Source organism: Microcaecilia unicolor, chromosome 1 (genome assembly GCF_901765095.1).
Source record: "Microcaecilia unicolor chromosome 1, aMicUni1.1, whole genome shotgun sequence".
Lineage (NCBI taxonomy): Eukaryota > Metazoa > Chordata > Amphibia > Gymnophiona > Siphonopidae > Microcaecilia > Microcaecilia unicolor.
Genome location: NC_044031.1, coordinates 681,928,031 through 681,953,759, shown reverse-complemented (window position 1 = coordinate 681,953,759; position 25,729 = coordinate 681,928,031). Strand labels below are relative to the sequence as shown.

Here is a 25,729-nt window from a genome sequence, read left to right as displayed (position 1 = left end):
AAAACATCCAAATTGGTATTTGCAAAACCAACTTTTAGACATTTTTCTATGAAATCCCATCAGAAGTCACTCAAATTGCAATGGGGCATGTCAGGAGCATGTTAAGGGTGCTACTGTTAGATACTCTACAGCCTCATCAACAGTATAGCACAACTTTGGCTTTAGATTTTAAATGTAATTACTCACCTTTGCCAAATGAAAGCAACTACTGTAGATAATTGATTTGAGTCTGAAGAAAGAGGAGAATCCTTTATAGAGTTTGTCTCCCTGTGTATAGATGGTGAGGTGATAGTTAGACAATATAGAACAAGATGTGGAGCAGAAGAAGGGAAGATGCTGGACCAGAGAGATGCCAAGGGTGGCTCATTCCAAACAGTGAGATTGAAGGCCAATGAGTGAGATTTGTTTCTCCTCCTGGTGCATTTAGGGTATAAATTTGACACACTGGACTGGTGAAGGGACAGAGTGTTGACTGCTGAGGAAGAGCTGCTGGCTACTTTTATTGACAAGTAATGCCTTCACATGAATCTAAAAATGGTTTTCATTTTGCCCCCTCATGCTCTGCTTTAAATACAAACAAATATAAATAAGATTTCTACAATGATAATAACATTGTTATAAGTTTAATACAAATTTATTCATATCAAAAAATCTTTTTAGTGATGATAAAGCACAGCAATCATATCAGTAACATAACAAACATTCCCCACATATATAACATTATTAAAAAACATCTCAAGTCCTCAGGAGTCAGTCCATGGTGAGAATGCTGAAGTAGATCAACCAGCACTCTATAAATGTCCAAGTCAGTCAGTTTCTTTCCATTAGTCTGAAACAAACAGTCTTCAATAGAGAATCCACAAAGCGTGGAGAACTCAAAGAAGACCCACGGATACTTTGTAAAACAAACAAAAAAGTGGGCACAAAACCAGGAGTCCCAGAGACTGAACTCTTCACGCAAGTGATCCGTTCCACAATTCAATACAAAGGTCTTTTTTAAGACCATTTATACACTATTCGCCAGTATTTCTTATTCTGGATCATCATTAGCTGTCTACCTTAGTATTTAGACTCCTGATGCAGGCCCTTTGGCCGAAACACAACGGTTGTGTCAAGTCAAATATATGAGTCAAATATACTAATTAATAAAATTTGGTTTTAGCTTTACTGTGATCCAGTCTCTGGGACTCCTGGTTTTGTGCCCACTTTTTTGTTTGTTTTACAAACAGTCTTCACACATGGATTTCCTTCAAAACTCCTCAGTACATTAGTTTGCTATAAAATATTGACAATTTATGACACATTTCCACTCTTACAATAATCTTCCATCTGTCTTATGGTTCCAGTCTTGCAATCTTGCTGGAAGATTATTGCAAGAGTGGAAATATAACATAGTAACATAGTAAATGACGGCAGATAAAGACCTGTACGGTCCATCCAGTCTGCCCAACAAGATACTTTATATATATATACCCGAGTTTGATTTGTCCTTGCCTTTCTCAGGGCACAGACCATAGAAGTCTGCCCAGCACTGTTCTTGTACTAAGTTCTGAATCTAACGTCGAAGCCCCTTAAAATTTACACTCCAGCCCATCCCTATCTATTCAGTCAAGATCATAGCATAGACCGTAGAAGTCTGCCCAGCTTATGTTTTGTATCCCAATTACCGGCATCGCCACCCAATCTCTGCTAAGATTCCGCGGAACCATTCCTTCTAAACAGGATTCCTTTGTGTTTATCCCACACGTTTGAATTCCATTACCGTTTTCATCTCCACCACCTCCCGTGGGAGGGCATTCCACATATCCACCACCCTCTCCGTGAAAAAATACTTCCTAACATTAGTCTTGAGTCTGCCCCCCTTCAACCTCAATTCATGTCCTCTAGTTCTGCCGTCTTCCTATCTCCGAAAAAGGTTCGTTTGTGGATTAATACCTTTCAAATATTTCAATGTCTGTATCATGTCACCCCTGTTTCTCCTTTCCTCCAAGGTATACATGTTCAGGTCAGCAAGTCTCTCCTCGTACGATTTGCAATGCAAATCCCATACCTTTTTTGTAGTTTTTCTTTGCACCGCTTCCAATCTTTTTACATCTTTAGCAAGGTACGGCCTCCAAAACTGAACACAATACTCCAATTGGAGCCTCACCAACGATTTGTAGAGGTGCATCAACACCTTCTTTCTTCTGCTGGTTATGCCCCTCTCTATGCAGCCTAGCATCCTTCTGGCCACGGATGTCGCCTTGTTGCATTGTTTCTTCACCTTCAGATCCTCAGACACCAATACCCCAAGGTCTCTCTCCTGGGTCTAGCTTACTAATTTCTCCCCGCCTATTCGGTATCTCTCTTTCGGGTTTCTGCACCCCAAGTGCATCACTCTACACTTCTTGGCATTAAATGTTAACTAACGCAGAAATTTGCACTCTGAAAATTTACAATTATGTCGTTGATTTATTCATACACAAACATGTATCAATACACATACAATACAAACACTTAAGATTACAGACATCTCCCCTCTCCCATTTCACATTCACACCAGCATGCTCACGCATTCACCCTTCAATTACACCAATAAACCCCTTTACATACATAATATCTTAACAAGCACAAGTATCAGCCTGTTTCACTATGTAGGAATTAAACAACAGTCCTCTTTTGGTGTCAGTCCGACATATGATTATATATTTGTGGGTTATGTAAAAACAGCACTCTGTTTATAAGAGTTAGTCCCCTTGTGGAAAGGATTAAATTTTAACTGCCAGACTCTCGACCATTCTTCTAAGGTTCGGAGATCCCTTCTCATCGTTTCTACTCCCTCCAGGGTATCCACTCTATTGGCTATTTTCATGTCATCTGCAAAAAGACACACCTTTCCTTCCAACCCTTCAGCAATATCTCCCACAAATATATTAAACAGAATAGACCCTAGCACCGACCCCTGAGGAACTCCACTGCTCACCTTTCTTTCCTCCGAGCAGATTCCATTTACTACCACCCTCTGCCACCTGTCAGTCAACCAATTTCTTATCCAGTTCACCACTTTCAATCCTAAGTTCAACCCTTTCAGCTTATTCACAAGTCTTCTGTGGGGGACCGTATCAAAGGTTTTGCTGAAATCCAAGTAGATTACATCTAGTGCATGTCCTTCATCCAGTTTCTTGGTCACCCAGTCAAAGAAGTCAATAAGATTCATTTGGCAGGATTTTCCTTTGGTAAAGCCATGTTGCCTTGGGTCCTGTCACCCGTTGGCTTCTAGAAAGTTAACTATCCTTTCTTTCAGCAGCGACTCCATTATTTTTCCTACCACCGATGTGAAACTTACCAGTCTGTAGTTTCCCACTTCTTCTCTGTCTCCACTCTTGTGAAGAGGGGCCACATTCGCTCGTCTTCAATCCCATGGAACCTCTCCCATCTGTAAAGATCTATTAAATAAATCTTTAAGAGGTCCCGCCAGGACCTCTCTGAGCTCCCTCAGTATCTTGGGATGTATCCCATCTGGCCCTATAGCTTTGTCCACCTTCAGATTCACAAGCTGTTTATAAACTCTTTCTTCCATAAACGACGCAGTATCCACTCTATTCCCAGACATTCCCTCGGCAGTCGACCATGGTCCTTCTCCAGAATTTTCCTCCGTGAACACCGAAGAGAGCTGGAAGATTATTGTAAGAGTTTTCAAGTAATCTTGGTAGGGCCAACATACTATATCCTCTCCTCATCTCTTACCATATTCGGTTTCTCCCCTGTTTTTTTCTGTGCTCCCCTCCCTTTCTGTCCTGCCCCCACTTCAGGGCCACATATCTCCTTGGCCTGCTCCCTGCACTCCAGAATCTCTCTTCCTCTCATTCCACCACATAAAAACACAGGTCACACACACCCATACTACACTCCCCCACCCCTACAAAGACTTATTTCTGTGCCTTTCCACACCAAGTTCCCCATGTAGACATGTCTGAGTCTGCCAACAGGAAGGGGAAACATGTCATTGCATCATATGGTAGTTCTGCACTTTCCAGCTTCCTAATACCCCTTCTATCATTCTGGCCCAACAATAGTAGCAAGGGGTTCCTTCAGTTCATGTGCTTCCTGGGCCTGATCCTCAGATGTCAGTCACCACAGCAGTGACAGCACAGTAGCTTGAACTCCCCCACCCCCTCCCAGGATTGTAAATACTTTCTCTATGACATCTTCAAGGGAGAAATAAAGCAACGTGGGTAGTTAGAAGAATTTTTGATTTATTTTAAGGCTGTGCTTTGTACAGGTTGAGACAGCAATTCTGCCTTCACTTGGCAGAAAGAGAGCTGCTTTCCCACAGGTGGGGCTCTCATGCGGTTAGCTGAGTAACAGTCTGCCTTCTGCATTCCTCTCATATGCCTGAGACTTTTTCAATGTTTAAAAAAAAAAAACATTTTGAAACACAAATTGAACACTTTCCATTGTCATAAATTATTACATTCTAGTCACCTTCACTGACTATTACCAGAACTTTTCCTCCCTTCCATTACCACCTGGGGCACTGAAAGTTAAAAGTTAAGTCCTCCAAATATAAATTCTGCAATTTTCTGATGTTTTTCACAGTTCTACTGTCTGTGCAGCAATTCCTTTGTAGAACTGGTGTTTGATCAGAGTCAGATAGATTCCCTGAAGCTAAACAGAAAGTTGAAGAGATTTGGGACTTTAGCTGTGACTGTGAGCAGAATACACACACAGGAGTAGGACTGCTAGAATAACAGTGGCCAGGGGTACTAAGAGTATCAGGGAGGAAGAGATACCTGAGACCAGACCACCCAGAGTCCATGAGCTAAAGTGCTAAAATGAGTAGCTAGTGTGGTGTACAACAATAGTACAGCGTGATCTGCTACAATCACCACTGACTCATACACACTAACTCGATCACCGCTGCCACAAACCCCACAAAATGGCGTGCCTTCATGGCACGCTATTTAGCTGTGTGGCGGCAGATGTATTCAGAAGAAGAGTCCAATGATGATACTCTTCAGAGGTGATTTCGTGGTTGGAGGGCGGGGAGCAGCAGCAACCCTGCAAGGAGTGGAAGGAATGCATGGGGTCATGAAAGGAGGTGGTCCATTGCTTTGGGAGGAGGTGATGGAAACATAGCACAGCAGGACTGGAATGAACATGCCACACGGTAAAATCTACTACTACTAATCATTTCTTTAGCGCTACCAGATATACTCAGCGTTGTACACATTATATGCAGGTACTTTTTTCTGTCCCTAGAGGGCTCACAATCTAAGTTTTTGTACCTGGGGCAATGGAGGGTTAAGTGACTTGCCCAGGATCACAAGTAGCTGCAGTGGGAATCAAACCCAGGTTGCTGCACTAACCATTGGGCTATTCTTCCACTCTGTAGTAAATGCTTTTTTTTTTTTAACCATGGGAGTAAGGTTTGTTAATGTTCCCGTGGGCAGTAAACGCTTCCACTTCTGCAAACGCAGTAATTCTTACAACAGTTTTCCAGTTACTCCGAGGATTTACTGTGGTTTCCCGTGTCTCTCCATCCCTGTGTCGCTCTCTACTGCTGTGTACATATTGTAGTTGACATTTTGTTAGCAAGGATACAAATGCCACCAGAAGAAAATTGTACTGAAAAATTCAGAAAATACCTTTTAACAGACCAACCCTTTAGGGTTTCAAAAGAAGCTTTGTAGAGGAACAACATAAGCTTGTGTGACATTTGATGCCATCCAAAATCAGCTGCAAAATACAGCCACAAATCAAGGCACTTTAGCCCCAGAACTGTTGTAGCATTGAAAACAAGGTATGGAACCCAGATAGGGCCTCAGTTCCAGAACAGTGCTTCATGCTTCAGTGGATGACCTAGAGATTTGGGATATGCAGATGAGAAAAAAATTCAGTTAACCACTCTGGTGTAACATGAGAGTGGTTCTCAAAAACAGGCAGCCTCTTTTGATGCAGAGCATGACATGCTGTTGCCCTTGTACAGTGGAGGCGTCTACTATCCACTTATAAACTGGCTTGAAGTGCTGAGGACTTTTCTACTTGTGAATTGAGCTTTTCCTTACCTTGTTGAGCATTATTCCCTGTGGGTAGTAAATCAGTGTTAGCTTTAGGAAGTCTGATCAAGAAAGAATTTTATTGAAAAGTGGAAATCAATCAGCTGTATTAGAAATGTGATAGTTTTGTATTGTGTGTTTTTGATATTTATTATTCTTTTACATATGCTTTCTGCCATTTTATATGGTATTTAGGGGGGAAAGTTATCAATATGGGCTACCATTAAGACAGGTTATTTTACTAGTATTAACTGGTAAGTTTCATTGCATAAAACGGGGACCTCTGCTAAAAGAGCATGAGTTAATGGTAAAATAACCCATCTTACTGGTTGCCCACATTGATAACTAAATCCTTTTGTGTGAAGAGTTTCAGTCTCTGGTAACCTGAGCTGATATTGTGATATGATAATGCTTCATTCCACTAATGTCTAGCAGCCAACCTCATCAGTGATGTCACAATGGCTTGATTGTCCTATACTTGTCTCACTGTTATTGCACATATCAGTGATTTTGATTTCTACAGAGATTTCTTTTTTCTTTAATTAAGGGGGGAAGTTATCAATGTGGGCAGCCTTTAAGACAGGCTATTTTACTATTAACCCCATTTATTATTAACTAGCCCTCATTGCATAAAATGAGACGAGGAGTGGCCTAGTGGTTAGAGTGGTGGACTTTGGTCCTGGGGAGCTGGGTTCAATTCCCACTGCAGGCACAGGCAGCTCCTTGTGACTCTGGGCAAGTCACTTAACCCTCCATTGCCCCAGGTACAAATAAGTACCTAAGCTGCATTGAGCCTGCCATGAGTGGGGAAAGTGCAGGATACAAATAAAAAATATATATATGTCATGAGTTAGTGATAAAAATAACCTGTCTTAACAGTAGCCCACATTAATAACTTTTCCTCCTTAGAGAGAAAGAATTCAGTCTCTGGTAACTAGAGCTGATATTGTGATGTCATAATGCCCAATTCCACCAATGCCTAAGAGCCAATCTCATCAATGATGTCACAATGCCTTGAATGCCCTATACTTTGCTCACTGTTATGACATATAGCATAAATGTGGATTAAAAAGAGTAAGACCTTTCTTTCTTTCTTCCCAAGGACCATCTTCCGTAACCTGGTACAGTCAATGGTACTCAGTCACTTAGATTACTGCAATGCACTTTATGCTGGCTGCAAAGAGCAAATAATCAAGAAACTTCAGACAGCCCAGAACACGGCAGCTAGACTTATATTCAGCAAAACAAAATATGAAAGTGCTAAACCCCTACGAGAAAAGCTACACTGGCTCCCTCTTAAAGAACGTATCATGTTCAAAATATGTACCCTAGTTCACAAAATCATTCACGGAGATGCCCCAGCCTACATGTCAGACCTGATAGACCTACCATCCAGGAATGCTAAAAAATCATCCCACACATTCCTTAATTTTCATTTACCCAACTGCAAAGGTCTAAAATACAAACTAACGCATGCGTCAACCTTTTCCTACTTGAGCACACAATTCTGGAACGTGCTGCCACGCAACTTAAAAATGATCAATGAACTAATTAACTTCCGCAAACTACTGAAGACCTATCTCTTTGGCAAGACATACCAAAAAGACCAACAAATGTGAACCCTTACACATATATCCGGAATTGCCCTGTAATATCTACTTGTTATACTAATATCATGCTTTAGCATTATCATGTTACCCAAGATCCTTCTGTAATACTAATTGTTTACTTCTTATATATCTCCACCATTCACGATGTATTGTAAGCCACACTGAGCCTGCAAAGAGGTGGGAAAATGTGGGATACAAATGCAATAAATAAATAAATAAATTTGATTTCTAGAGACATTTCTTTTTTTCTGCAATTAAGAGGAGGGGGAAGTTATCAACACGGGCTACCATTAAGACAGGTTATTTTGCTATTAACCCCAGTTATTGGTAACTAGGTCTCATTACATGCAATTTGACAAACTGAAGAGTAACAAATATCCTGGACCGGATGGTATTCATCCCAGAGTACTGATAGAATTGAAAAATGAACTGGCGGAACAGGCTTATGCTACTACCTTTGCATACAAAAGCACACAGTCTTGGAACGCACTACCCATGGCCCTGAAAACCATGACCAATCTAACCAGCTTTCGCAAAGCTTTGAAAACACATCTCTTCAACAAAGCCTACAAAAGTCACCCTCAATGAAACAAATCATTCCTTAAACCACCCAAGTACACCAAAAAACACCTCTCACACGACCTTACCTAACACCTTCCATCTAAATCCTCCTTCACCTCTGCTTATGATCGACTGTTTTTAAATCATGTAACGACGTTATCATATCTATACTCTGTAAGCCACATTGAGCCTGCAAAAAGGTGGGAAAATGTGGGGTACAAATACAATAAATAAATTGTTTGTAATATGTAATTTATCTTTAAATTCAAGTGTGGAGGGTAGCCCATGTAATACCGATATTTAAAAAAGGTTCAAGAGGGGATCCGGGAAATTATAGACCGGTGAGCCTGACGTCGGTGCCGGGCAAAATGGTAGAGACTATTATAAAGAACAAAATTACAGAGCATATTCAAAAGCATGGATTAATGAGACAAAGCCAATATGGATTTAGTGAAGGGAAATCTTGCCTCACCAATCTATTACATTTCTTTGAAAGGGTGAACAAACACGTGGATAAAGGCGAGGCAGTTGATATTGTGTTTCTGGATTTTCAAAAGGCATTTGACAAAGTACCTCATGAAAGACTCCAGAAGAAATTGGAGAGTATGGGATAGGAGGTAGTGTCCTATTGTGGATTAAAAACTGGTTAAAGGACAGAAAACAGAGAGTAGAATTAAATGGTCAGTATTCTCAATGGAGAAGGGTAGATAGTGGGGTTCCTCAGGGGTCTGTGCTGGGACCACTGCTTTTTAACATATTTATAAATGATCTACAGATGGGAGTAACTAGTGAGGTAATTAAATTTGCTGACGACACAAAGTTATTCAAAGTTGTTAAATCGCGAGAGGATTGTGAAAAATTACAAGAATACCTTACGAGACTGGGAGACTGGGCATCTAAATGCAGATGACGTTTATTGTGAGCAAGTGCAAAGTGATGCATGTGGGAAAGAGGAACCCGAACTATAGCTACGTAATGCAAGGTTCCACGTTAGGACTCATTGACCAAGAAAGGGATCTCGGCATCGTTGTTGATGATACGTTGAAATCCACTGCTCAGTGTGCTGCGGCGACTAAGAAAGCAAATAGAATGTTAGGAATTATTAGAAAAGGAATGTAAAACAAAAGTGAGGACATTATAATGCCTTTGTATCGCTCCATGGTGCGACAGCACCTCAAATATCGTGTTCAATTCTGGTCGCCGCATCTCAAAAAAGATATAGTGGAATTAGAAAAGGTACAGAGAAGGGCGACAAAAATGATAAAGGGGATGGGGATACATGGGGATGAGGAAAGGCTGAAGCGTCTTGGACTCTTCAGCTTGGAGAAAAGACAGCTGAGGGGAGATATGATAGAGGTCTATAAAATAATAATGGGTGGGGTGGAACAGGTAGACGTTAATCGTTTGTTTACTTTTTCCAAAAATTCTAGGACTAGTGGGCATGCAATGAAGCTACAAAGTAATAAATTTAATACGAATTGGAGAAAATTTTTATTCACTCAATGTGTAATTAAACTCTGGAATTCGTTGCCAGAGAATGTGGTAAAGGCCAGTGGTGCAGGAAGGGGGGGCGGTGGGGCGGTCCGCCCTGGGTGCATGCCGCTGGGGGGGGTGTCGGCTCTGCTGGTTCCCTGCTCTCTCTGGCCCGGAACAGGTTACTTCCTGTTCCGGGGCAGAGAGAGCAGGGAACCAGCAAAGCCGACGCAGCTCCCAGCGACGACGTGCACTCGGGGCGGAGCGCCAGTGGTAAGAATGCGCTCAGAGGGGGGGGGGGTGCGCCGAGCTGCACCCGGGGGGGGGGGTGCGCAGTGGCGACCCACCCCGGGTGTCAGCTGCCCTCGCTACGCCACTGGTAAAGGCAGTTAGCTTAGTGGGGTTTAAAAAGGGTCTGGACAGCTTCCTAAAGGAAAAGTCCATAGACCATTATTAAATTGACTTGGGGGAAATCCACTGCTTATTTCTGGGATAAGCAGCATAAAATGTATTGAGCTTTTTTGGGATCTTGCCAGGTATTTGTGACCTGAATTGGCCACTGTTGGAAACAGTGATAAAGGGGATGGAACTCCTCTTGTATGAGGAAAGGCTAAAGAGGTTAGGGCTCTTCAGCTTGGAAAAGAGACGGATGAGGAGAGATATGATTGAGGTCTACAAAATCCTGAGTGGTGTAGAACGAGTAGGAAGTTATATAGAAATACTTTTAAAACAAATAGGAGGAAATATTTTTTCACTCAACGAACTGTTAAGCTCTGGAACTCTTTGCTGGAGGATGTGGTAACAGCGGTTAGCGTATCTGTTTTTAAAAAAGGTTTGGACAAATTCCTAGAGGAAAAGTCCATAGTCTGCTATTGAGGCAGACATGGGAAACAACTGCTTGCCCTGGGATTTATAGTATGGAGTGTTGCCCTGATTTGGGTTTCTTCCAGGTACTTGTGACCTGGCTTGGCCACTGTTCAGAAAACAGAATACTGGGCTAGATGGACCATTGGTCTGATCCAGTACGGCTGCTCTATGTTCTAAAATTCTGCACATAATTTAGTTGAATAAGAACCAATTAGCATCGATAATTGGGTGCTAATAATCAATTATTGATGTTAATTGTCAACAATTGAATTTATGATCACATCTTGCTAGACGTATTCTATAAAAATTTGCCTGTAAATTCTAGTGTGTGAATCTGAAAAGGGGCATGGCTATGGGGGACGGGTGTGGGCAGGTCATAGGCATTGCAAGAATTTGCATGGGGATTTACACCAGGTTTCAGTTAGTATAAATCCTCACACCTAACAGTTATGCGCGGTTCCCGGTGCTAGGCGCTATGGGCAGTCCAAAATTTTTCAGTTTGTTTCATTTCCTGTGTTGTGTGCGGCATTGCTTTATTTGTGTGTGTGTGGGGGGGGGGGGGAGGTTAGACTTCATTTCAGGAGCAATGTCATTAAGAGTGCATGCTCTTTTGCAAAGAGGACACACTTTTTCAGAAAGACTGCACCCTCTTTTCCAGATAGAGCATGCATGTGCCATGGTTTGTATATTTGCCATGGTTCACATATATGTGCACTATTTGCTAAAAGGATGTACTCTTTCTGAAAGAGTATGCACTCTTCATAAATAGTGCACACTATTATTGGAAAACAAAAACATAAAATGTGTATTTTCTGCTTGTTTATGTTTGTTAATGACATACAAGGACATGGGATATGTTGACATTTTCTGTATTGTTTCAAACGGCAGTCCTTTCGCATAAAAACCCCAAATGTGGTTATGAAAAGAAATGCAAACCTTATATTCAAAAAAGTATATAAGCAAAGCAAGGAAAATATGTTATAGAGATTTAGGCATAAGACATGATTAATATTTTTCTCCTATCCGTTTCCCTTCTTACCATATTATTCGCATACTTTTAAAGTAAAGCTAAGCTTTTCTTTAGTAACCCAAATGTTTTTTATGTTATCACCTATTACTAAGTACACAATTCATGAAACTTTACAGAAATATGCCATTTTACAGTGACATTTTTAAACACCCCTCACCTCCCATACTAGCCAGTTGGTAACTCCTTGATTGTGCCTCTGTCTGAGATTAAATTATTTTCTGTTTTTTTTTACAGCTACTCAAGGAAATATCTCCTGGGAGGTACAGCGCTATGATGGCTGGTATAACAATTTAGCATATCACAACAGAGGATCTGCAGGTGTGTGATCTTGTATGTCAATCAGTTTAGTGACCTGGTCTTCTTGCTGCCTCTCATCATGGAACAGTGACCAGATGAGGCTGCAGATCATGGTCCTTCATTCAGGGTCACTGAAGACAGGTTCAAGAATTTCACATTCCAGTAAACAATAACATTCTCTGTTTCAAAACAATGAGTCGTTTGTTTTCCAGTCTCTGACATCTTACCTGATCTTGAATGAAGAATAGGTCCTTCTCCTCTCACTGTCAGTAAATGAAGACTGGACATAATGACATGCTAATGTTTTATTTCCCACCAGGCACCCGACTTCTGCGTCTCCTACCAGCTAACTATGCTGATGGTGTGTACCAGGTCGTACAGGAGCCACATTTACCAAACCCACGCAGAATCAGTAATGTGGCCATGCAGGGGAAATCTGGCCTTCCATCAGCCAGAAACAGAACTGTGTTGGGGGTTTTCTTTGGTAAGATTGCATCTGCTTCTTTTCCTTTTCTGTTTTTGGTCAGCGAGAGGAGGAATGGCCTCACAGTTAGCTCAGTGGGCTGAGAACCTGGGAAACATGGTTCAGTTCCCGCTGCGGCTCCTTCTACTTCGGGCAAGTCACTTAACCCTCCATTGGGAGCCTACTAGGTACAGAGAAAGTACCTGCATATAAGAAATATGAACCCCTTTGGTTGTACCACAGAAATGTGGTATATCAACTCAGACCCTTTACTCCTTTTACCTTTTGCTAGAACCAAAAAGGAAGAACGTTGGTCCTTTATCCTTAGCTAATGCAGAAAACTACAGATACTTGAACCAGGCTTGTATAGGGTGTTCAAGTTCGGGTTCCAATTTATTTGATATAATGCCTCTAAAGGAAATATCTAAGTGGTTTACTGCAGTTATAAAAATAAGGGGGAGGGATGGGTCAAAATAAAATGCCAAAGACTACAGCATACCAGGTAAACAAAGAGGGGCTGGGTGTCTTGCAGCAGTAGAGAAGAAACAACAGAAAGCAGACACCAAAAGTCCAAACAAATCCTTTAATCATACAGACCCCACGTGGCCACATTTCACCAATAAGGGCTGCGTCAGGGGTAGAGACATAAAACAGCTAACCACAACCAGGGGCGTAGCCAGACCTTCCCAGGAGGGGGGCCAGAGCCCGAGGTGGGGGGCACTGTTTATCTGCTGACCCCCCCCCACCCCCCGCGCCCGCCCACCCGCCACTTTGGACCCCCCTGCCGACAACCCTCTTGAATCCCCCCTCCTGCCAGCAACCCTCGCCCGCCGTCGCCGCCCGTGCATGTAGCCCCGTGCAGGACGTAAGGTGTCAGAAACAGCTGATCATCACACAATGAACTTCGTTGAACGAAGGCACCGGAGTAGCTGGGTGGTAATTCCAAATTGACATGTATGGGTGCATGTAGGCACCTGCATGGCTTAGAAAAAGGGCCCCTAAAAACGTTAGTGCACCTATAACAAAGCTTAATAAACAGGGCCCTAAGTGTAAGGGCCAAGCAGTACATGTAGAAATTATGCCCAGCATCAGCCCTGCATTTAGCACGCAAAGCACACACTTACCACACAGACCCAAGTCAAATGGCTCAGCAAGTGGCAGGGGTGTACCCATGTCACTGGCTGATGTATGGAGCATGGGCCTCAGCACTGAAGCAAAAAGTCTGCTGCCACAGCAACACAACCCTTACCCTCCTTGCCCCATGGCCTCATGCAGCATCCCCCTATCCAGTCCTCCCCACTGTGACAGTAACTTCCCTTGATTCAAGTCCCTCAAGATCAAGCCCTTCCAGATCCCTCCAAGCCCTTCTCCTGGCATAAATCCCCTCCCCAATATCTTCAACCTGACCCTTTCTCCACTCACTAACCATCCCTGGGACTTAACTGACAGTATCCACGGTTATCTAGTAGAAAATGGCAGATAAGTCCCCTAGCAGTAGTCCCATGGTAACACTGCTAGAGGTCATCCTTCCATAAGTACATAAGTACATAAGTAGTGCCATACTGGGAAAGACCAAAGGTCCATCTAGCCCAGCATCCTGTCACCGACAGTGGCCAATCCAGGTCAAGGGCACCTGGCACGCTCCCCAAACGTAAAAACATTCCAGACAAGTTATACCTAAAAATGCGGAATTTTTCCAAGTCCATTTAATAGCGGTCTATGGACTTGTCCTTTAGGAATCTATCTAACCCCTTTTTAAACTCCGTCAAGCTAACCGCCCGTACCACGTTCTCCGGCAACGAATTCCAGAGTCTAATTACACGTTGGGTGAAGAAAAATTTTCTCCGATTCGTTTTAAATTTACCACACTGTAGCTTCAACTCATGCCCTCTAGTCCTAGTATTTTTGGATAGCGTGAACAGTCGCTTCACATCCACCCGATCCATTCCACTCATTATTTTATACACTTCTATCATATCTCCCCTCAGCCGTCTCTTCTCCAAGCTGAAAAGCCCTAGCCTTCTCAGCCTCTCTTCATAGGAAAGTCGTCCCATCCCCACTATCATTTTCGTCGCCCTTCGCTGTACCTTTTCCAATTCTACTATATCTTTTTTGAGATACGGAGACCAGTACTGAACACAATACTCCAGGTGCGGTCGCACCATGGAGCGATACAACGGCATTATAACATCCGCACACCTGGACTCCATACCCTTCCTAATAACACCCAACATTCTATTCGCTTTCCTAGCCGCAGCAGCACACTGAGCAGAAGGTTTCAGCGTATCATCGACGACGACACCCAGATCCCTTTCTTGATCCGTAACTCCTAACGCGGAACCTTGCAAGACGTAGCTATAATTCGGGTTCCTCTTACCCACATGCATCACTTTGCACTTGTCAACATTGAACTTCATCTGCCACTTGCACGCCCATTCTCCCAGTCTCGCAAGGTCCTCCTGTAATCGTTCACAATTGTATGAATTGTGTTGACATTGTAAGTAGTATACGATGTCATACTTTGTATTGTTGTTTGAATGTTTTTACTGCTGTAATTGTCTATTGCTTATGTTACTGTACACCGCCTTGAGTGAATTCCTTCAAAAAGGCAGTAAATAAATCCAAAAAATTGTTCTTATATGGAAAGATGACCACTAGTGGTAGTATCACAAGAACACTGCTAGGGGTCAACTCCACTATTTTGAATCCCAGAGCCAGACAGGATGGGAGCAGAGGGGGACTGTATTCACCTCATTCCACTAGACCCAGTCTTCAGGGACAACTTGGCCAGTCTGTTTGTCAGGATATCCACAATGAATATGTATGAGAGAGATTTGCATATCAAGAAGGCAGTGCATCACTTCTTCGTCTCCTTCCCCCACCAGGTCTGCCACCTCATCTACCATGGCCTGCAAGAAATCAGTGCAGCACCTTCCACCACAGGCCTATGCTCCAGTACTGCCATGTCCTACCCCACAGATTACTTCCTGTCAGAGGGACAGGATGTGGCAGGGCTTGAAGGCAGATTTGATGCCTGCCTGGTGTCCCATCCTCCCACCCCCACCATGCTTACCTTGCATACTATGTTGCTCAGGCCATGGTATGAGAGCTTCTGGGAGCTTAGAGCCCACAGGACAGTAGGAGCTTTGGAGATGTCTAGAAGACTGGGGAAAGGGAGCTTTGCTTGTATTGAAGAAGGGAGGGGTGAGAACGCTGTAATCGGGCTGGGGCTGGAGCTGGAGCTAGGGCCAGGGCTAAATGTCCCACAGAGATGATGGATTTGGTTTGAGAAGATATAATTAGGAGTAAAGAGAGCAAACAGAATACTCCAGTGAATTTCACTGGGTGTCAGCTAGAATAAGAGCCAGCTCTATGGGTGCTGTGGGTGCCTGAGCACCACCAATATTAAGCAAACTCCTTTAGTGTATCCAGGGAGGGGTAATTATTGATGGCTTTAGCACCTCCAATCATTTTGAAAAGGTGGCTCCTATGTCAGCTAGTATATGTAATCATTTTATTAAGTTTTGCGCAATTATTCCAGTGCTTTTTTTTCCATTAAAAACCTGTGTCTACAATATTCTCCTGCAAATGGTGGTAACTCACGAGAACAGTGTCTTTGAAAATAGAGTCCCACTACTACTTTGCAATTTTTATATGATTTTATGTCTGCATATACTTCAGGAAGATGTAACTTTTTTGATCAAACAATACAAAAGTGATTAGTAGTAATTAAAACATAACTTTCCAAGGAAAGTAATCTATGATCTGTAACTTATTTTTCAAAAATAATACCAACATCCCTCCATTATTATGATAAGAATAAAGAATAAAAGCCCTTCCTTTATATTACATCATATTAAGGTTTGGTTTTGTTTTCTTTGTTTTTTAAACAAGATATTACAATCACTGTGGTCTTTATTCTGCAAAATTCTGAGTTAAAAAAACAAAACAAAACCTGTACAGAGGAAGTAAATCTCTGTGACACGGAATTTGATTGCAGAATTTCATTAGCTGGCACTGTCTGCCCACCCAGCATATTATTTATGACTCACCCCGTGATGCTCATCAACAGGGAGTGGTGAGATTCTGCAGGTAGGGCTGTGCAAATTACTTTCATCCAAAGCAACGTGGCATAATTTTCATAATTTCTGTGATTTGGCATGAGTGGGAGTGTTGCTTCTAAGAATCCCATGTAGAAGGGATCATGGCCCAAACCCTCAGGAAGCCAGACAGTAATTTTAGATGTAATAGGATTAAGTAGTAGGGATGTAAGTCTAATGAGATGATTGAAATTGTGTGCTTTTTATTGCACAGATGTTGCATAAGAGGCTTGTATTCTCACAGCAAATACAAACTGAATAAATCCCTACCTTATAAGCTGTGTTGAAAATTGTTTTGGGAAGGGTATAGCACCCCTCTCTCCCCTCATTCCATAGTCTTGTGCACATATTTTCATGCTTAAGGCTACATTTAATAAATGGTGCCCATAGAAACATGATGGCAGATAAAGGCCAAGCAGCCCATCCGGTCTGCCCGTCCTCTGTAACCCCTAACTCTTCCTTTTCCTAAGGGATCCCATGTGCTTATCCCACGCTTTGTTTAAATTGTGACACAGTCCTCAACTCCACGACCTCTACCACAAGGCCATTTCATGCTTCCACCACCCTTTACGTGAAATAATACTTTCTTAGATTCCTCCTAAGCCTATTCCCTCTTAACTTCATCATATGCCCCCTCGTTCCAGAGTTTTCCTTCAGTTGAAAAAGGCTCACTTCCTGTACATTATTGCTCTTGAGATATTTAAACGTCTCTATCATATCTCCTCTTTCCCTCCTCTCTTCCAGCATATACATGTTGAGGTTCATATGCCTGTCCCTATATTTTTTTTGTTCAAGACCGCTTACCAATTTTGTAGCCGCCCTCTGGACCAACTCCATCCTTTCTGTAGATGCAGTCTCCAGAACTGTACACAATACTCTACATGGGGCCTCACCAGAGGGCACTATCACAAGGACGCTATCACCTCTTTTTTCCTGCTGGTCATCCCTATCTTTATGCCCCCAAGCATCCTTCTGGCTTTGACAGTCACTTTTTCTACCTGTTTGGAAGCTTTAAGATCATCAGACACAATCACCCCCAAGTCCCTCTCTTCCTTCATACACTAAAACACTTCATCCCCTATATTGTACCGTTCCCTCGGATTCTTGTGACCCAAGTGCATGACACTGCATTTTTTAGCATTAAATCTTAGTTGCCAAATATCGGACCATTCCTCCAGATTCGTTAGGTCCTTCCTCATGTCATTCACACCTTCCGGGGTGTCCACCCTGTTGCAGAGTTTGGTATCATCCACAAAGAAACAAACCTTACCAGACAGCCCTTCCGCAATATCGCTCACAAAGATGTTAAAAAGAGCTGACCCGAGGACCGATCCCAGCGGTACTCCACTGATAACATCCCTTTCTTCAGAGCAAGTTCCATTTACCACTACCCTCTGTCTCCTTCTATTCAACCAATTTTTAACTCAATCAGTTACTCTAGGTCCCATACCGAGGGCACTCAATTTATTTATTTTAATGGAGTTCCTTTTTGCCTTTTAGACTTTGTTTTTTGAATGCACATCACTCTGATTTGTTTAGCAACAAGGGCGATTTTATCAAAATTTTAATAATCATAAAGATAAACATGGTATAGGTAGCATGGCTACACTACTACTACTACTACTTATCACTTCTATAGCGCTACAAGGCTTACGCAGTGCTGTACACCAAACATGAAAAAGACAGTCCCTGCTCAAAGAGCTCACAATCTAAATAGGACAGGCAAAGAGACAGAGTAGTGGTTAGGAGTCAAAAGCAGCGTTTAAAGAGGTGGGCTTTTAGCCTGGATTTGAAAACGGCCAAAGACGGGGCTAGACGTACAGGTTCGGGAAGTCTATTCCAGGCATGAGGTGCAGCAAGATAAAAGGAACGGAGTCTGGAATTAGTAGTAGAGGAGCAGGGGATAGACAAGAGAGATTTATCCACAAAACGGAGTACCCGAGGGGGGGGGGGGCGTAGGGAGAGACAAGAGTGGAGAGGTACTGGGGAGCGGTAGAGTGATTGCACTTATAGGTCACTAGAGAAAAAGTTCTGGCATCTGAATAGGAACCCCACACCTCTACAAAGAGCAGGAGTTCTGTACTCAGCCCTTGGGACACACCCCAGCCCGTTAGGTTTTCAGGACACCCACAATGAATATGCATGAGATTTGCATACAATGGAGGCAGCGCATGCTGATTTATCTCATGTATATTCATTGTAGGTATTTATTTATTTGTGCATTTGTACCCCACATTTTCCAAACAAGTTGTCAGTTCAATCTTGGAAACCAGCCTGGCTTGGTGTATCCTGAGGACTGGGTTGAGAAACCCTTGACATTGAGTAATATACTTTCTCTAAGTGGGACACATCTCATGCCACGTTCAGAATACTTCTCACCTGAGAATCATATGCCTCACTGATATTGAATAAGGTTGGCATACAAGCAGTTCTTTGCGGTTCCGTTGTTGCTTTATCAGGCATGATGCCACTGACTTGCAAAATATGCTGAAACATAAATGTGATTTCATTAATTATGATTCATGAAACTTGCCCAAATACTTACGCATATCTAGACTGCATTGTGTAAAGAAAAGATGGGCTCATAGGATGCTGTATATTGTCAGAATTTTTCCTGATGACACAAGATGGGAGGAATCCTTCGTAGCTTGGTTTCAGTGTGTATACAGTATCAATTGTGTGTGCTAATTCTGATTACTCAGCTCTAATTATTTTCTGCTCTTTTTCCTTATGAGATACCATTTTGGAGGTAATTTACAATGTGTCCGCACTGAAACAAAGATCATGCAGGGCTATCGGAAGCAGGGGTGGACTGAACATTTGGACAATAGGGCAGTGCCCGAAGGCCCTTAACAGTAGAGGCCCCACTCTCTCCTAGCTTCCATGTACTTTAATCTCTTTTAAAAGGTGGTTAGGCCCATGACCCTTACTGCCCGGGGGCCCAGATCACTCTCAGTACGCCCATGATCAGAAGCATGAGTGGGCAGGTGAGCACCTGATATCCAACATGTCTTCTGAAGCGGTAGGGTGCCAGTGGAGCTGCCTTGCCCTCCCTCCCCCATTATTTATTTATTGTACCTTAACTATCTGGCACCTATGATATTGATATATCAGCTTTTCCATTGTTCATGATTATCAAGTGAACTACTTTTGGCACGTCCATCTCGTCTATGCTCTTTTATTGCAATTTGATCTTTCAAGTGCATTCGATCTAGTTGATCATGAAATTCTGTTGCTGGAACTTGAAAATATTGGTATCGGTGGTAGAGTGTTAAATTGGTTTTGAGGTTTTCTCTCTTTTAGATTTCATAGAATGAAATAGAAGAATGATTTCTCAGGTCCCTGGTGAAGTCATTGTGGAGTTCCACAGGGATTTCCATTATTCCTTACATCATTTAATGTCTTTCTGTATAGTTTGGTTTTAAATTTGGAACTACATGATTTTTTGAGTTATATCTATGTGGATGATAGTATAGTTTTGATTCCTGTCTATCAGACTTTAAATCAGACAACCATAGTAGTGAAAAGTGCTTGGCCTTTACCAGTTCTTGGATGATGACACACAAGCTTAAATTAAATGCTGATAAGTTACTCAGTAACAAACTTCACCCTCTATCTGATCATATTATGATTGATCAGACAAAATATACATTTTCTTCAGTTACTTAGGGCTTCTTTTACAAAGCTGTGCTTGCAATTCCCACTTGGCAAATGAGAGGAAACCCATAGGAATTGAATGGGCTTCTTCTCATTTGCCGCACCGAGAATCGGTAGTCCAGCTCAGTAAAAGAGGACCTAAGATCTTAGGGGTTTATCTTAATCTTCTTTTTATTTTAATATAAATGCCTTTGCTAAAAGCTCATTTTTTTTAAATTAGGAAATTAAGGAGCACTTTTATAGAGCAGTGGTAAGCCCAACGTAGGCTTACTGCTCGCTCTTCCTAGACTACTGCCGACCCAACACAGCTGCCAGAGGTATTCCACCCCGAGTGCGCACCATTTTTGGGGGAAAAAGAAAACCCCTGAAAATGGCTTGTGTGGTGATAATCAAGCGGTAATTGGGCATTTCCGCATGCTGCCCGATTTCCACCAGGTTAGCCCTTATCGCCACCTGAATGGAATATATGGGTGCCCTTATCACCACCCATAGGAATATATGAGTGTCTCTAGCGTTAGCGTGCACTAATTTTTAGTGCATACTAAAAATGCTAGCGTGCCATAGTAAACAGGGCCCTGTTTACAAAGGCGCATTAGCGTTTGTTAGTGCACGCTAAAATTTAGTGCACACTAACTGTGTAGGTGCCCACAATATTCCTATGGGTGCCTACAAAGTTAGTGCATGCTAATTTTTAGCGTGCACTAGTGAACATTAGTGTGCCTTGAAACAGGGTCCTTATAGGCCTTTACACAATAGGCTCCCAAGATCCAGCCCCAATATTTCACAAATTCTGAGAGACAAGTTTATACCCACTCTGCCCACACTATACCCTAGATTGCATAAAAGAAGATGCATGCTCTCTATGCATGTATTTTTTTATGCAGTTAAGTGATTACACAGTTTTATAAAAGCCTGGTTAAAAAGCTTTTGTAAATGACTTTGAAAACTGGGCAGTTATTGCGCCTTCAGTTGGCCTGTTTGAATCTTTTAAGTTCATTGATATAGAAACATATAACCTTATGTTCTCCTTCCTGTCTTGGGTGTTTAGGTTACCACATATTTGCGGAAATCTTAGGCGAGCATAAAGTGGGCTGCCCAGCTGAATTTTTAAACATCAAGATTCCTGAAGGTGACCCAGTGTTTGACCCTGAAAATACTGGACATGTAGTTATTCCATTCCAGCGGAGTCTCTGGTGCAAGAATACAGGAAGAAGTCCTAACAACCCCAGACACCAGGTATATAAGCATCCTAACCAGAGAGGTCTCTTTGTTTTATTTACTGATTAGTAGTTGGTTCAGTGAAACATGGAGACTTTTTGAAGAACCCTTGCGTGTTTTGCTTGCTGGGACATTCATACGCTTCAGCAGTATATGGAGATCAGCTTAATCAACAAGCACTTTCTAAGTTTTAGAGAATTGCTACAGAGGAGTTAGTAGTAATTAGTATGTGGAGGTTTTTTGGAACAGTTTTTTCTCTTGCGGAGTTTTTTACTGTTCTTTTTTTCATCACACTTTTTCTGAAAGTGAAGCCGATGATAGAAAATGGCACTAGTAAACACTTGCTAGTAATTTGGTGCGGGTTGGAGTTTTGAGGTTCCTTTATTTCTTTGTAGAAGAATTTAATTCCTTTGTGTCACGTCTTTATAATAGGCAAACTTTAGTGTGGATCAGTGATACAGTTTGGTTTGCTGCCTCTTGGATAAATATATTTATTAGTAGCTGATCATTTGCCATTCTAGTTCAACTTCAAAACAAACGGACCGATTCTATAAACTGACACCTAGAGGTACACACCATTTACATGAGTCTAAGGCACCATTAATTGACAGTTGGGCACCTATCCTGCTTATTTTCGAAGGAGAAGGGTGCCCATCTTCCGAAACAAATCGGGAGATGGGCACCCTTCTCTCAAGGTCAGCCAAATCGAAAGCCGACTTGGCCCTTCCTCAACTGCTTTCCATCGCGGGGGCGACCAAAGTTCCCGGGGGCGTGTCGGCAGTGTACCGAAGGCGGGACGGGGCGTGCTTAAGAGATGGGTGTCCTCGGCCGATAATGGAAAAAAGAAGGGCGTCCCTGACGAGCATTTGGCCGACTTTACTTGGTCCAATATTTTTTAACGTCAAAGCATCGAAAAGGTGCCCGAACTGATCAGATGACCACCGGAGGGAATCAGGGATGACTTTCCCTTATTCCCCCAGTGGTCACCAACCCCCTCCCACCCAAACAAAACAAATCGAATAACATTTTTTTCCAGCTTCTATGCCAGCCTCAAATGTCATACCCAGCTCCATCACAGCAGTATGCAGGTCCCTGGAGCAGTTTTTAGTGGGTACTGCAGTGCACTTTAGGCAGGCAGACCCAGGCTCATCTCCCCCTACCTGTTACACTTGCGGTTGTAAATGGGAGCCCTCCAAAACCCACCACAAACCCATTGTACCTACATCTAGGTGTCCCCCTTTACCCTTTAAGGGCTATGGTAGTGTTGTACAGTTGTGGGTAGTGGATTTTGGGGGGGGTTGGGGGGGCTCAGCACCCAAGGTAAGAGAGCTATGCACCTGGGAGCAATTTGTGAAGTCCATTGCAGTGCCCCCTAGGGTGCCCGCTTGGTGTCCTGGCATGTGAGGGGGGTTCAGTGCACTACAAATGCTGGCTCTTCCCATGACCAAATGGCTTGGATTTGGTCGTTTTCAAGATGGGCATCCTCAGTTTCCATTATCGTCAAAAACCGAGGTCGCCCATCTCTAAAGTCGGCGATCTCAACATCTAGGTCAACCATCTCTAAGGTTGACCTAAATGTTGAGATTTGGGCAGCCCCGACCGTATTATCGAAATGAAAGATGGACGCCCATCTTGTTTCGATTATACGGTCGGGGCCGCCCCTTTATGGGGCCGTCCTCAGAGATGGGCGCCCTTAGAGATGGGCGCCCCCGTTCGATTATGCCCCTCCATGTGCACTAGGCACTATTCTATAAGGTAGCACCTAACTGTAAGGGGATGTCCACCTGGGAAGAGCATGGTCAGAACATGGGCCTTTCTCCTAGTTACATACCTAGTTTAACATACCAACTTATGCCTGCCATTGACATGGATTCACCAATGATGGCATTACGCTAGTATTCTATAATGGAATCTTGGTGCCAGGATGCCATTATAGAATTGGTGCTGAGGTCATGACATTCGGGTGCCTAAATTGGGGCATCAGTTTATATAATTGCCCCTTTAAACAGATTGAAAATATTAATCCTACACTCCCACCCATCAAGGGATCCTCTATCATACCTTCTCATATAACACAAATAAAACTATAAAGGGAGTAAAAATTCATTCCCATACTCGCTATAAGTCTCACTTGCAGAATGATTACACAAGCAACCAGTAATTTTGGTATGTTTACAGCTCGAAAAGAAAGAGAATATCAAATTCTCTAAGAGCCCTATTTTGCATAATGACAACTTAGAGGGCAGTTTGTCTGTCAAGACACTAAGGAGCCCTTTTACTAAGGTGCACCTAAAAGAGGCCTGCACTGGTGTAGGTGCGTCTTTTGGATGCGTGCAGGTCAATTTTTCAGCATGACTGGAAAAAAGACTTTTTTTGTGGCTGAAAATAGACGTGCGGCAAAATTAAAACCAGCACACGTCCATTTTTGGGCTGAGACCTTACCGCCACCCATTGACTTAGCGGTAAGGTCTCACACACTAACTGCGCTGTGAGTGGCAGCTCATGTAAACTGCTGATTACCGCCGGGTAAGCCCCACGTGGTAGAAAATAGAAAATATTTTCTACCCCGTGTTTTGGGCACACGTCAAAAATGGAATTACCACCTGGGGCACACTGTAGCCGGGTGGTAGTTCCAATTTGGCATGCATTGGATGCACGTAGCCACCTTAGTAAAAGGGCCCCATAGAGAGAAATCGACAACTGGTCACACCATTCAGTCGTTTCCCCCTCCCCCCCCCCCCCCCCCCCAAGATGTGTGCTGAGAGCTTATTGTTTAACCTGGTATTGGCGTGCCTAACATTTAGGTGCTCACAATTACACCGGCTACAGAGCTGGCATAAGCGCAGCAGGAACACATGTAACTCAGAACATTCTGTAAGTTCTGAGTGTAACTGGGAGCCCCACCCATGGCCTGCCCATGCTCCGCCCATGTGGATGCCCTCCTTGTATAAAGCACATTATTACGGAACAGCACTTAAGCACCCTGCTGGCACATTTGCAGGTAAATATACACTTATATCCGGCCGATATTTAAAACTATTTAACCAGCCAGGAACATCTCCTAGCCAGTTAAATAGCCTTAAGCTGGCTAAGTGCCAATATTCAGCGTGAGATAGCCAGCTATCTTGACTGTCGACTGAATATTACCACTTGGGACTAGATTCTATATATCACGCTTAAAAATTCAGTTCCAAAATGAATTACACCCAGGTGTTGTCTATAAAGTGTGCCTAAATTTAGTCATGGTCAGTTACACCAAGTAAAACAGTGTAAATGCCGATGCCTAAGTTATATGCAGGCTGGGTGTATTTTATATCAATGCGTATAGATTTTAGAAATGCCCACAACTTGCCCATTCCACGCCCAATTGCCACGGCACCCATAATGCACCTGCTTATAGCCTAGTTTGGAAAGGAAAGGATATACATTCTTTATAGAATCCTGGTGTCACTTGTCAAATATGTGTCTAGAATTCAGGAGTGGTCACTTACACTAGCCAAAGAGTTGGTGTAAATGATTGCACCTAAATCAGAAAATCACATCATTACACCTTTATTCCTCCATCTCTACTGGCTTCTATTTTCATTTCATATATTCTTCAAGATCCTTTGCCTGGTCCATAAGACCTATTTCTCAGATGGTCCACCATATTTGGCTTTACACCTCTTCCAGATCCTTGAGATTCATAAACTCTAACCACACGGTCTTACTGCGCCCTAGGGATGCCCACCTAGAATCCACAAAACACACAGCTTTCTATTTCTTAGCCCCGAAGTAATGGAACAATCTTCCATCTGTACTTTGAGCTGAGATGTCTTTCGAGCAGTTTAAGAGTCTGTGAAAACACATTACTTTATTAAGGCGGGCTTGGGTGGAGAGATGGGCCCCGTTGCATCCGGGATCCCTATATGACTTGTCCTTCCTCCTACCTAATGACAGTTTGAATGCCCTTTATACCTGCCTCTATTCTATTGAATATGGAGTTCTTTTCTGCTTTCTTGATTAGTATGTAAACTGCCTAGACCTATCCTCCAGAACAGGTGGTATAGCAAATGTGTAATAAACAATAAACAGTTTATTACACAAATGAGTATATTATAGTGTTCTATAATCTAAGGGGCTCTTTTAAAAAGGCACGCTGAAAAATGGCTTGCGGTAGTGTAAGCACGGGTTTTGGGTGCGCACAGAATCATTTTTCAGTACACCTGTAAAAAAGCCCTTTTTCCCCCGAAAATGGACGTGCGGCAAAATCAAAATTGCCACGCATCCATTTTAGGTCTGAGACCTTGCCGCCAGCCATAGACCTAGCAGTAAAGAATTTGGGCGGTAATGACCTACGCGCGTCAGATTCCACTTGGTGTGCATTTGCTATGCACGCCAGAAAAAAAATTTTTTTTTTCAGATTCGCATATCGG

The 25,729-nt window shown here is 42.8% G+C and overlaps 1 protein-coding gene across 1 annotated transcript in view; it reads left to right on the top strand.

Moving 5' to 3' along the window:
- The window catches only part of LOC115458066 (dual oxidase 1-like), a 287,347-nt gene that overhangs the window by 31,553 nt on the left and 230,065 nt on the right, over positions 1 to 25,729 (top strand). The window contains exons 3-5 of the mRNA XM_030187873.1: positions 11,814 to 11,897; positions 12,196 to 12,360; positions 21,145 to 21,332. Of these exons, the coding sequence (XP_030043733.1) occupies positions 11,814 to 11,897; positions 12,196 to 12,360; positions 21,145 to 21,332 (437 nt within the window). The remainder of the gene's footprint in view (positions 1 to 11,813; positions 11,898 to 12,195; positions 12,361 to 21,144; positions 21,333 to 25,729) is intronic.